Source organism: Felis catus, chromosome A3 (assembly GCF_018350175.1).
Source record: "Felis catus isolate Fca126 chromosome A3, F.catus_Fca126_mat1.0, whole genome shotgun sequence".
NCBI lineage: Eukaryota > Metazoa > Chordata > Mammalia > Carnivora > Felidae > Felis > Felis catus.
This window is the reverse complement of record NC_058370.1, coordinates 33,843,261-33,856,995: the sequence shown is the minus strand read 5'-3', so window position 1 is coordinate 33,856,995 and position 13,735 is coordinate 33,843,261. Positions and strand designations below refer to the sequence as shown.

At 37.9% G+C, this 13,735-nt stretch overlaps 1 protein-coding gene across 2 annotated transcripts in view; it reads left to right on the top strand.

Moving 5' to 3' along the window:
- The window catches only part of HAO1 (hydroxyacid oxidase 1), a 46,344-nt gene that overhangs the window by 26,104 nt on the left and 6,505 nt on the right, over nucleotides 1-13,735 (top strand). For both annotated transcript variants that reach the window (XM_003983770.5, XM_045053869.1), the window contains exons 4-5: nucleotides 5,176-5,351; nucleotides 11,452-11,543. In XM_003983770.5, the coding sequence (XP_003983819.2) occupies nucleotides 5,176-5,351; nucleotides 11,452-11,543 (268 nt within the window). The remainder of the gene's footprint in view (nucleotides 1-5,175; nucleotides 5,352-11,451; nucleotides 11,544-13,735) is intronic.

Sequence of the window (13,735 nt, the reverse complement as noted above, 5' to 3'; positions counted from 1 at the left end):
AAGTGAGGTTTGGCAGGCGGGGGAGGCAGGAAATCCAGAGAAGAATGAGTCTGTAAAGCAGTGGCTCCTTCCAGCCCTAGCTACTTCCTCTGCTGGGGAGGAGAGGGGGAAGGGTAAACAGGGTGGGGGAGGATCCCGACTCTTGGCATCTGAGACCAGCCAGAGTTCAGGAGTTTGGTAGTCTCTGCTTGGTCTATATGCAAAACACATGTATGTGTGTATTATGAATGGCATGGAGCTTCCTGAAACTGAGGGAGAATAAGGGGAAGTCTCATCTGCTCTTGGAAGAAACAAAGAATGGGGCCAGTTCACTAGATTGATTGCTCAGGCTTTGAGGCAGGGGCCTTTTCCTCTCTCTACCCCCTGGAGATGGTTCATTTACCCTGAGTAAAGATTTGGCTCTTTAGTGCAGCACCAAGGCAGTTGAAAGAAAAGAAAAGAAATTTCCAGCCATTGACTAAGATCAAGGTAAATCATGACACCTATTCTTTTGGTGATTTGATTATAGCCCTGTAGCCCTAAAAGGACTTATTAATCACACCAGTCAGAACGTATCACAGGGAAGAAGATCAGATTGCCATTATCTTCCCAGGTCTGTCATGATAAAAGTGGCCTGCAGGGCTTCCCAGGAGCAGGACCCTGTTATCTCTTTTCCCTTATCACCTGGCACCCTCAACTCCATTCACTCTTCCCAGCTGTATGGGCTTGCCTACTGTTCTTTCAACATGCCAGGCTTGCTGGTTGGTGCCTTACAGCCTCAGAAATGACTCCTCTCTCCATCTTATATGTCTTTCCTCAAATCCATGCACAACTAATTTCCTCACTTCTTTTACACTTTGACATCAAGGATGGATCTACATGTCTTTCTAGTGGAAAACCCAAATAAAAACAAACAGTAGCAATCAGAATGGAGATACAGTACGTTTGGGAATCCTGGGTGGGGTTAAGGGGAGAGAAAGATTTGCTAAGGAGAACTTGATACAGGGCCAACAGCCTCTAAATTCTTTGGTTAGGAAAATATTCAAAATGTAACTGTGTTAAACAAAATAATAACCTCCCAAAGACATTCATGTCCTAATCCCTGGAACCTGTGAATATGTTAAGTTACATGGCAAAATGGATTTTGCGCTTGTGATTAAGGACCTTGAGATGGGAAGATTATCCTAGATTATTCCAGTAGGCTTAATGTAATTAAAAGTGTCCTTAGGGAAGCAGGAGTGTCAAAAGTCAGAGGAGATATGATGATAGAAGCAGAAATTGGAAAGGTATCATCAGAAGTCAGGGCATGTAGGTGTTTACAAGCTGGAAAAGGAAAGGAAAAGATTTTTCTCTAGGGCCTCTGGAAGGAAAACAGCCTTATCAACACCTTGAGTTTAGTCCAGTGAGATACATTTTGGACTTCTGACCTCCATAAATGTAGTATAATAAGTCTGTGTTATTTTAAAATCCTCATCTGTGTCATTTTAAAGGTTTGCAGTCATTTGCTATAGCGGCAACAGGAAACAAATACAATAACAATGCTCTGCTGATTTCCTCTACCAGGTACCTTCTCAGCGAGGCCAAGTCTGATTATGATATCTAAACTTTCAGTTAAACCTCTACCAGCTCACATCCCTCTTATTCTGCTTTACCTTTTTTTTTTTAATTTTACATAGCTCTTATGTTCTAACATACTCCATAAATTACTTATCGATTACGTTTGTTGTTTGTTTTCTATCTCCCCTTGCTAGAATGTCAACCCTACGTGGCCAGGTATTTTTGGTTGTCTTACTTACTGGTATCTCCTAAACATCTAAAACATATAGCAGGTGCTCAGTAAGTAATGTTGAATCCATCAATGAAAATGTACTAGATTACATGAGATTTACCCAATGAAACATGACTACTAAGACATTGAACAAGAATTTGAGCTCAAACTTAAAATCCATGCCCTGAACATTTCTTCTAACTGCCCGGAACAATGAGGAAGAAATTAGCAGAGTTATGTTCTCAATATAAATGTTTTCCTAGCCAGCATTAAAAGCTAGTGGCCTATGCACAAATTTCTATATGTATTATGAATCTCTCTCCCTTTCATATTGTGTAGATATCATGGGCTCTACTGGTTATTGTTTTATATTTTGTTTCCCACCATGGAGACACAAAGCTTTGTCTTTAATGTCACACCATCAGTACTTACAGTAAATAATATTCTCAGGCATTCAAGGCACAATGAGTTTCTTACAAAGCCAGTTCTTTCCTTTGCTTTTGGGTCATTTAAACAGGGTGGGATTTGGAGAATTAAGTCCCAAGTAATTGTGTTATTACTTTGACCTTGCTCCTCTCCTTCCTTGAGAAATGGAACACTTTGGTTATCAGCAGCCACTTTAAGTGTTTCTTGTGTATATGTCATAATTCAAATAAAAATAGTATTCACGGAGGTTTCCTTCAGAAGCACTGGTAAAACACTCCATCGTGGGTCTCTGTCAAGATATCTGAAAACTTTTTCTTGGCTTCTGGCTTTGAACAACGTTTTAGAGTAACAACAAGGCTTCATTGTGCACTGAAATTTCTGTAAGGCAACATTCATTCAAGTGTTGATCTGCATTTCACCATCCAAGAATAACAACAGTTATTTATATAATTTTATCCATGTTTCTGTTTTTTCCTATCCATTTCACCCTTCCACCCCGCCTCTGCTGAAACACTGTAGCTTGTTTGGGATGGGGGTGGGGTGCTATGCAGAGTATATATACATACAGATGTTTTTCTTCTTTTCCCCCCTGGTCTTGCTGTGGAACAGACAGACCTAACCTTTTTCTTATTAACAATATTATTTAAAAGTTCGGAATTTAATATCACTTAATACCATTTCTAGGTAATATTCTGGAATAGGTCTTCATAATAAGGGTATGTTTATAGACCAAAAGCTTAGCTTAAGTCAAATGAAGATGAGCACAGAATACCAAAGGCTGTGATAAAATGTACAACCCTAAATGGTTTGATAAAGAGAAATGCCTAGCTAGGTATTTCAGCTAAAATCCAAACCAAATTTCAACAAATAGATGGGTACCAGTAAGACTCTCATGAAGTTGAAATTTTCTATGATCCTTAATGGTCAACTGAGTCAATGGTCTATAGGACAAGCTGTTCAATCCTTATTGAGAAAATGTCGCCAATGGCTTGAATAGAGTTAGGTGGGATATGAATGTTCATGTCCTTATGAGAATGTATGCCACTCGAGCCACACAAGGAGCTATTTTAGCTGAAAGTATACTAAAAACATTAAGCCTAGTTTGTATTAAAAGAAGTCTTATGATTCTTTTGAAAAAATTAAAAATATAGTGTACCTATGTACTTTTAGGTTTATATAAAAATTGTTAGAGTCATTGCTCCAAAATCCTTTATATGTTCAATGGCAGAACTAGCAGGAAGAAAGAAAGTGTTATGACTAAGCCAGAGAATAATATACAGCTGTATTTTATCCAAATTGGAGATTGACTAGCAAGGTAATTTATAATGTGCAGAAAAACAAGGTGAATCCAGGTCACTGTCATCATTCAAAGATACCCTTTTGGAGAGATGAAGTTTGCAATTGGATTTGGGTCTGTAGACAGCTAAGTCACAGGGGGTGATGCCATTGTATATCCAGATGGTCATCTACCCAGTTAGTGATCAAAGGTACAGGCAGAAAAAACTTTGTCTCTGGTTTAGGGAACTGCCAAACTGTAGTCAGGATATCAGGATATTAAGCCAAGAGAAAAGACTTCAGGTATAGAATGAGCCAGTAGCAAAGTCTTACCAGTATGTCAGAGAAATCCTGGTCTAAATTGGTTCAATAAAATTAGACACAGGGAGAGGCAGCAACTCAGTGAGGTTGTGTGTCAATTTGGGTTCCCCTAGGAGGAGACTGTGAGCCAGTGATTTAAATGCAAATAGTTTCTTTGGAAGATGAAGTGAATACTGAGTGGGGAAGTGGTGTCAGGGAAAGGAGGCAATGAACAAAGGGCCTGTTACCAAGACAACTCCAACTGCAGGCAACTGAAGCTCAATCCTGATTGGAAATTCTGGGATATGTAGAACCTATCTCAGGTTTAGCCTGCTTAGGGGTGAAGGAGCTGGGGTATTTATATGCCAACATTCCTGACACTTCAGATCTCCTGTGTGTGTGGTTACTAGGGCTTCAGGAGCAGGAGAAAGTCACATGTATTAGATTCTCCAGAGAAGCAAAATCAGTAGGACGGACACACACACACACACACACACACACACACACACACACTATGAGGGATCCACTCACATCATTATGGAGTCTGAAAAGTCCCACAATCTGCTGTCTATGAGCTGGAGGCTCATAGACTGGTATACTTCCAGTCCAAACCAGAAGACCTGAGAACCAGGGGAGCCAATGGTGTAAGTCCCAATGTGAAACTAAAGGCCCAAGAATCAGGGGATGATAGTGTAAGTTCTGGTCCAAATCTGACGGCTTGACAACCAGATGTTTCAACGTCCAAGGGTAGGAGATGATGGATGTTCCAGCTCAAGCACAGAGAACACATTTGTCCTTCTTCCACTTTTTTGTTGTATTCAGGACCTGAACAGATTGGATGATGCCCACCCACATCGATGAGATGAGAGTTATCATCTTTGCTCAGTCTACTGATTTAAGTGCTAACCTCACCCAGAAACATCCACACAGACACACCCAGAAATAACATTTTACCAGCTATCTAGGTATCCTTTAGCCCAATCAAATTGGCACATAAATTAGTGGTCGTACCACAGGCAAAGAAATGAAGATCTTGGTAATTGGAAAGCTCATGCCCTGCCAGGATTGTCTGAAAGATTGGTAAGTTTGAGTCGGCAGGCAGACAGCCTCAGAGGAAACAACTAAATGGAGGAGGAAAAGGCAAGAGCTGAGAACCCACATGCTGGGAAACACTTCCCACCACTCCCTGTGTCCACCATCACCACCAACAACATAATAGGAGGGCAGGAGAAAGAGTCTATAATGTTTGTCACACTTAGTCTGGAATCTTACCTCAAAACATGGGAAATATGCATGCAAGCAACCTATAGATGGTTGAAGAACATCTAATTGATTTGAAAGGCTGACATTTCATTTTTCATTGAATGAGTCTTTGTAAAATTATCTCTAACTCTGGGAAATTCTCATTTTATGTATCTTTATTTCAGAATGAAAAATTTTGAAACCAATGATTTAGCATTTTCTCCAAAGGAAAATTTTGGAGACAACAGTGGACTTGCTACATACGTATCTAAAGCAATAGACCCATCCATCAGCTGGGAGGATATTAAATGGCTGAGGGGGCTGACATCACTGCCAATCGTTGCAAAAGGCATTTTGAGAGGTTTGTGTTTTTCTCATACTGTTCTCATGATTCTTTGTAGATATGATCATGATATTTTTAAGAGAAAATAACCAGGAAAAATTAATGTGGATATCTAAGGAGACATTCCATCTCTCAATTCTCCATATTGATGTTTGTGAGTAAATATTTCCTCATTCTTAGGTAATACACAGAAGACCTTGTCTCTCATGAAGTAAGAAGTTAACCTTTTTTAAAGTGTTGGGTTTCTGTTGCCTTATCTTGGAGCCATCACTAAATCATGGAGCTTGACAAGGTCTAGGCAAAACGTCTTGAGTTCATTGTTTTGGCTAAAAGCTACAACAAGCTGCTTCTAGACCAAGAAGAAACCCAAGGATGATATTATGACAGCCAGACCTCTTTCAAGAGCCTTTTCTATTTTTCTCTGTTCCTTGCAAGTACCAATGACGAGGACTGATTTTTGAGTGTGGTAAATCCCACATGAAGAATGGTTGACTACAACATTAAAATCCTCAAATATCAAGCCATGATTATTAAGAAAACTGACTGCTTCTCCAGTATCCACATGTATTCAAATCCCACAGGGAAGTACCAATGACTTGGATAATTTGGAGTATAAGTATAAATGTATTCTCCCACAGAAATGTTTTCCTGCCTTTGAAAACATTTTTTTTTAGTTAATTATATAGAAAACTGCCAAAACCTTATTATTTAAATGTGAATGTTTAAGTAAGTGGCTCTGAGATGAGATATTCTATTAACTTATCTCAGGGTCAACAGCAACTTCTTTTTTTTTTTTTTCAACAACTTCTAATCAAAACATTTTCATCAGATTTACTTGAATATGTGAGTCACATGGCCCCTATTTATAAAGCTGTAGACCTGCCCTTGGCTTTATCTATTTAATCTTAAGTGTGCAGAAATAAAGTTAATAAAAGTAAAAGAATGGGTCCAGCAAAGCTTTTAAATAGTGGAAATACATTTGAATCCAGACCTATCTTCATTTGTGCTTTTCAAAAATATTGTTACATTCTTTCTTGTTGATCATTGTACTAGTTCAAAATTTCTGTGGATTCCACTTCAAACAATACTTCCTAGTGTTATAGACATCTTTAAACAATAGTTTCACTTACTTAACTGGCATACGTGTTGTCATCCATGATTGTTAGCACTACTTCCTATACCTACATTCAACTGTAGATACTATAGAATATTAACCCAAAGGTTCTGCCCCATTCATTCATACATCTATTCAGTTACTCACTCACGAAGGCATTCATTTTGTAAATATGCATCATGATTATTGTGTGCTGAAGTTAAAAATGATAGTAATTTGAGGTCTTTGGCCAAGAGGAGAGCCCATTCTTGTAGGAGACAGACATAAAAACAAGAATTTGGGGGCAATAAGATGTTACAAGTGCTGAGATAGAAATCTATGCGGTATTAGGGTGGGGTTTCAAATAGGGTATGGACACTTATAAAAGCAGGTTAGGGAGTTTCATTTTAGAATGACAGATAATGTTTGAGTTTTGCCACACTATCAAAAGACTCAGACTGAAATAATAGCAAAATAAAGCAGTTCTGAGTAACAATTTATAAAACATATTTGAGAACCACTGAGATTCTTAATCAGGGAAGCAACCTCATCAGATTAGTATCTTAGAAAAATCCAGCATTGTTTCATGGACCTGATGGATGGAGGTGGCAAAATTGTGGTGAGGGGGACACTTAAGAAACTTGTTGCCTGGGCAAGAGATGATTGTGGCTGACCTCAGGAAACTGAGAAGGTGGAATTGAATTAGAAAATTAATGTAGTTCCAAGTATTTAATTCATTCTCATCACAAGTGTGGCCCAGGGCAAAGGGCTTAAAACACAAAGAAGAATGAAGTCTTAGTATAGTCCCATATTTGTCTAATAGAGAACATATATAAGAATGAGGTTATTTACATTTTAAACAAGCTTTTCAATTTAGGATTCCCAATATATATCATTTTCTCCAACTCTGTCCTCTAGGATATGATGTGTGTCTATTTAATTAGACTTTACTATCATGTGTTATGTTGAAAAATACTCTGGCTTCTAGAACTTCCTTCTGTGGTCATCTTACCTAGGACCACCACCCTCATCGTCACTTCTCTTTTATTTTCATCCATGTGAATCATATCATTTCTTTCCACATATTTCATAATGTTTTACACATAGTAGATAGCCCAAATGTTTATTGGCTAAAATCCTCAGTGAAAACTATGAGTCTATATAATTAGAGAGACCTCAAAAAGGAAGAGAAAGAGAGATGGAGCATTTGGCATTTGAAAGGAAATAGCTTATTTACAAATGTACAGTTTACATTGTCTAGTTTCTCTGTGACTATTTGTTTCATTTATTTAACAAACAAGAATTGTCTCCATGACAACAACTGCATCAAGTAGTGCAAAAGCTCAATCTTGATGGGGGTGGGTGAAGGGGGCAGTTCTGGGAAATCCAATTCTGTTTCACAGATCTTCTTCCAGAAGTCACATGGATAGACTGAGCATCACCCATCCTCTTTCGTTTTCTTTTGATGAAAAAGGTATAGATGATGTTTGCGGGAGCATGAATTCACATATGCTGGAAAGATCTCAGTGAAAATTCCCCCCCTTACCACCATTTTAAGAATTGCACCTTAATGAACGCAAATTGAAGTGCAAGATGTAATCTCTTGCTGTGGTTAAACTCTGCCCTTGGAAAACTTCAACACAAACTCTAAACATGTATTTGAGACAGGATTTGGTCTTCATCAAAACTCATGCTAACAAACAAATGGCTTTATGAGCAAAGGCATAATGCTTTTCAGAGTAGTTTTAAAATTAAAAAAAAAAAAAAACTCTTCTGTGATATTTCCATAGTGGCTTTTTTGTTTCTCAAAACTGTAACTAGCTCTTTTCCTATACACATTTTTTTACAACACTCTCAAAGCTATTCAGAGTTTCTAGATTGTGCTCAAAACTGCTGCCATGCAACTAGGATTTAGTTACTAAATTCCTATGAGATAGCAGAGTCCTGAGTTAAAAACTCCATGGGCTTGAGGGTAAATCTTGAGTACTTAATTAAATATAAAAATAATATATCAAGAAGATAGCAAACAGTGCTATTCCCCATTGACTATTGCATTTGTCAATCAATTAATGTATTAACTGGCAAATTAACATACGTGGAATGCCATAGCAGTAAACGTTAAGGATTAATGAAAATACCAAAAATTCATGAACTTTTTGCAAAGCCAGAACATTTTCACCCTCCTATTAAGGCAACATTGTTTTTCTCTCTGGATTAAAATAAAATGTGAAACTTTGGACAAGGCTTCATAAGCAGTTAATGAAATGGGTTCATATCTGGTCGTAAATTATTCTTACTTTGCTTCTCCAGATACTCAGGATCTTATCTTCTGAGTAAACCATTCTATCATTTCCCCCTACATTCCCAGCACTGCCTAGAAGAACCTGGAAAACCACTTGAAATGATAGGAGATAACAAACTGTTACTTAAGCAGTGCTTACTTCAAATGAAAGGCTCTTTATAATCATAATCCTGACCAGGATGAAAATTTATTGTTATAAACAAAACTCAATCAGACTTGCCAAAGGCATCCAGCAAACGAATTTTCCTCCACTTACTCATCTGAGTTTATACTTCCTGCACCATCAGATGAAATTAATAGTAACAGTTAATATTTATCTGAGTGCTCAACATGTGTCAGGCACTTTCTAAACACTCATTCAACTACTTTAATTCACAAGCCAATCTTATGTGAATTACTATCCCTATTTTATGACTTAGGAACCCTGATGCACAGAGAGGTTAAGAAGCTTGCCATTTATGTAGCAGGCAAGTAGCAGATCCAAATTCAAATTCAGGTGGTCTAACTACTAACCCTAAGAAGTTAATCATTTTTTTTTTTCATATTGTATAGGATCGGTTTGCTGATAATATTCAGTTTCTGAGAACATAGGTTGTAACTACATGTATTTTGATATATATATATATTTTTTTACTTTTGATGTTTGGTATCATGCACACAATTAGATAACCAAAGCAAACCTCCCCAATTCCACATACACTTTACATTGTATTAAGGCCATATTTTTAAAGAACCATTTACCCAAACAGAGTTTAAATGATAATATATTGGGTTTCTGGTTCCAAATAATGGACTGAGTAGATATGTACCCTCTCATCAAACCCATTAAGCCACTGAAAATAAAGTAGAGACATACAAAACTGCATAAGTCTTATGACAGCAGAGGAATGAAAGATAAGGGACACACACAACAGAGAAACTTCAAGAGATTTATGAGAGACACAAAATGTAAGGGAACGTGTTTATAGGAGGAAATGCAAAGAAAACTCCCCCTCATGATAGGCCCAGAGGAAGCCCTGGAGGAGACAGGAGATTCTGTAATGATTGTCTGAGAGGCATCCAGGGTCTAGTCTGCAAGTGTGACAGAGATGGAAGATGAGAAGTGGAGAAGAAAGCCAGGAGATTCATGAGAGTTCTGCTTGTGAAGCTCTTACAGAAGCCAGCCATCCTGTCCTCCCTCATCGCTTGTGCAACAATGGGCCACTTGACGTGGTAGCTCTATCCTTTCTAAAGAAATGAATGAATGGCTGGAACAACCTATGGGTGGAAAACATTGACAATATGACATGATGCTGTTCTCGGCTCTGACACTTAAGGAGCTCACAGTCCAGTAGCCCCTAGTTAACAGTCAAGTTCCGCTGTGCGCTCACATGACGTGTTCATTGTTATGAGTGGAGATTGGGTGGGCAAGTAAGTTCTCTGATCTTTTCTTATAAGGGCACCAATACCCTCATGAAAGCCCCACTCTCATGAACTCATCTAACTTTAATCACTTTCCAAAAGCACCATCTCTAGATACTATCACGTTGGAGGTTAAGGTTTCAACATACAGACTTTGGAGGGATTCAAACATTCAGTCCATGAACCATGAGTTTAACATTTTCATGTACATATAGTTTTAGAAGAGAAATAATACTAGCATCATTTATTTAAATGGATATACTTAAAAACTAGCACTCAATAAAACACAGGTTCGAAAATGATGGTTTAGCATACAGTTTAAAAAAGGTCAGAATTACAGATTCTCTTATGAATCTTTTTTCATTATTCTTGGTCAGGTCTGCCCTTGATCTCCATTGCTGGATTTATGAATGTATACAATGTTTGGTATCCATTTGGTTACATTTCCTAAATATGCTTTTCACTACAATCTTAGGCCAACTATTTCTGAGTGTTAAATTTGAGTATCAGTGTCATTTGCCTGATTCTGTTAGCAAATGTGTTTTTATTGTGAGCATGCTGAAAACAATAGTTTGAAATATAAAATATAAAAAGTGTGCTGGGAATTGATTTGAGAGAATGTTAATCTATCTTAAAACTATATTTTCAGAAGTTGATATATTTTGAAGCATGATTAGAGACATAGCATATAATTTTAATTTTTGTACATTTTCATATACTTCAATGGGTGAAATACATTTAATTATAGAACAATACAACTTAAGATAATTATTGAAGACATAACTTTGTATTAAAGAATATTTTTGGAATAGATTTGTTCCTTTCCTGTTACACTTAAGGTGCTTTCCACTGATGTATTCTTTTATGCTATGCAACGTTTATTTGTTTTTGGGACAGAGAGAGACAGAGCATGAACAGGGGAGGGGCAGAGAGAGAGGGAAAAAATTTTTTTTCAATGTCTTTTATGCTATGCAAATTGCAAAGGGGTAATTCTGCTAAACACTAAATGGTATTATCTCATTAATAATAATAAAAATGCTTAGTAGGAGTACTTCCTTGTGAGACTAAATAAATTTTAACTGCATATCAATTTGCTATCTACTGAAAATTTTATGCCATCATTAAACTGTTGTCAATGCTAACACTTTGGTCAAGGAAACTATCACTACTATTCTAGACCTAACCCTTGGTGTATTCCTATGCTAAAGATTCTGAGCAAGGTATGAGGTCAGCCTCCCTTTGACTGGGACCTTTCAATTTCTAAACCCATGTCTTCTGTTAAATTGCCTTTTCATATACAATGGCTGTCTTTCTCTTTCTAGGTGATGATGCCAGGGAGGCAGTTAAACGTGGTTTGGATGGGATCTTGGTGTCGAATCACGGGGCTCGACAACTTGATGGGGTGCCAGCCACCGTGAGTTTCAGCAAATGCTGAGATTTCCCTTTGGAGTTTTCATTTCTATCACAGTTTGGGGTATCTCTGTATTTACCTCTATCCTGTGTATTGTGTGTGTGTGAATACTCAAGGTAAAATATGTGTGAATATATGAGATCCTTGATTTTAAGTGTAGTGGCATAGAACTACCTAAATTTGATCATTAATTAGTCCAGTACAGTTATTTGTAAACTTTTAAAAGTCATCATTAAAAAATAAGTCATTTGTGGGCAGGGATTATCCTTGTATTCATAGGTACATTGAGATGTATAATGTAAATTAGAGTATAAGAGAAATGGTTATGTCTTGAGAGTTAAGAGGAGCTAACAGATCCATTGTAATTATAAAAAACTTGGGTGGAGTTTGAGATCACTGGTATAAGAGGTCAGGAGGAAGGAAAGACTGAAGTTTCCTCTGACTATGGGAGTTGAACAGCTACAGAGAGAGGTTGGGTGGGTGGGGAAAGGAATAGAAATTCTACAGCCCAGGTGAGAGGAGGTCAGCTGCAAATGGGCTACTTTGCTTGAGCTGTGCATGACCTTGGCTGCATATTAAAATCACCTGGGGAACTTCAAAGACTCCTGATGCACAAGCTGCATAATACATCAATTTATCAGAATATCTGGGGACAGAAGGCATAGGCACCAGTATTTTTTAAAGCTACCCACGAGATTCCAGTATGCATCTATGATTTTTTTAATACACTGTACAAACTGTGCCAGGCAAATCAGAATCCAGAATGTAGACATAAAGTAAACCAGGGAGCCTGGGGTGGTTCAGTTGTTAAGCATCTGACTTTGGCTCAGGTCATGATCTCATGGATTCCTGAGTTTGAACCCCACTTCAGAAGAAAACGAACCCTGTTTGGGTGAACACGAGCCCCGCTTTGGGTGAGCCCCACTTCTCTCTCTCCCTCTATCTCTCTCTGTCCCTCATGGAATTCTCTCTCCCTCTTTCTCTGCCCATTACTCACTTGTGCCCTCTTTCTCAAATAAATAAATAAATAAATAAAGTAAACCAAATTGGATTGAAAGCTGTGGGACTGAGTTAAAACTGTGAAGGAGAGCAGTTAGCCCCAAGAGGGCCAAAAGCATTTGACCCCTGTTATCAGAATCACTCAGTCATGGTTAGTATATGGATGGCTTTAATTAGGATGACCAGTGAATTTACTCAAACAACTGGAAGTACAGCAGGAGAAATAATTTAGTTAAGTAGTAATGGATTACTCTTCACTGAACTATCAGGTAGATTTAGATAAGTCCATAAACTAGTTGTGTGGGTCTTGGGACAGACTAAATGATGACAGGGGAATACTGGATGTCGTCCATGTTTGTACTCCATTTTTCCTAAAGCATCAATGGTAGGAATGAGCTCATCTTTGCACACTGTAGTATCACAGAGTCAAGAATCAAATCGCAAAACTGGAAGTTTTCAGTACTTTCTAATTCAGCTTTACTTATAGAGACCAGTCTTCTTAAATGTTGCCTGCAGGGAAAGGGAGGTGGAGAATGAAGACCCCCTCTGGGCAGGGAGGAGAAGCTGGTCACAGCTCAAGGCTCTTTTGCAGATTTATGCCTCTCTTGTGTATGAAGACATAGACTTAGTGTGCAGGCCAAATTAAGTTTGTTTTCTAAAAATAAAATCTAAATCTACTGAAATCAAATCTAACTAGATTTTAAGGGGAAAATATCTAAATGGTGTGGTTTATTTCCCTCTGGCTGAGGGGATATGGAAACTTATCTAAAAGGGCTTTTTGAGCTGTGGTCTCTGAGACTTTAAAAAAAAAACAATGACACTCCCCTTCACATGCTGTGTGCAAGAGAGGAGATGCTTGCTTGACTTTTGCCTCATACTTTAGAGCAAATTTAAGGCCCATGGTGGTGAGAGAAATGTGAGATTAGATTCAGCTTACGCTGAAGATGTTTTTCCCTCAGTGTGTAGGTTTTAAGATGAAGAGCAAATAGTTACAAATTAAGTTTAGGCCAATGTCCTTACACCCAAGGTAATAATGTGGCCAACATCACTCTTGAAGAGGGGCACCTGGCTGGCTCAGTTGATAGACAATGTGACTCTTGATCTTGCAGTCATTAATTCAAGCCATACATTGGCTGTAGAGCTCACTCAAAAAAAAAAAAAAAAGAAAGAAAAGAAAGAAAAAAAAAGATTGCTCT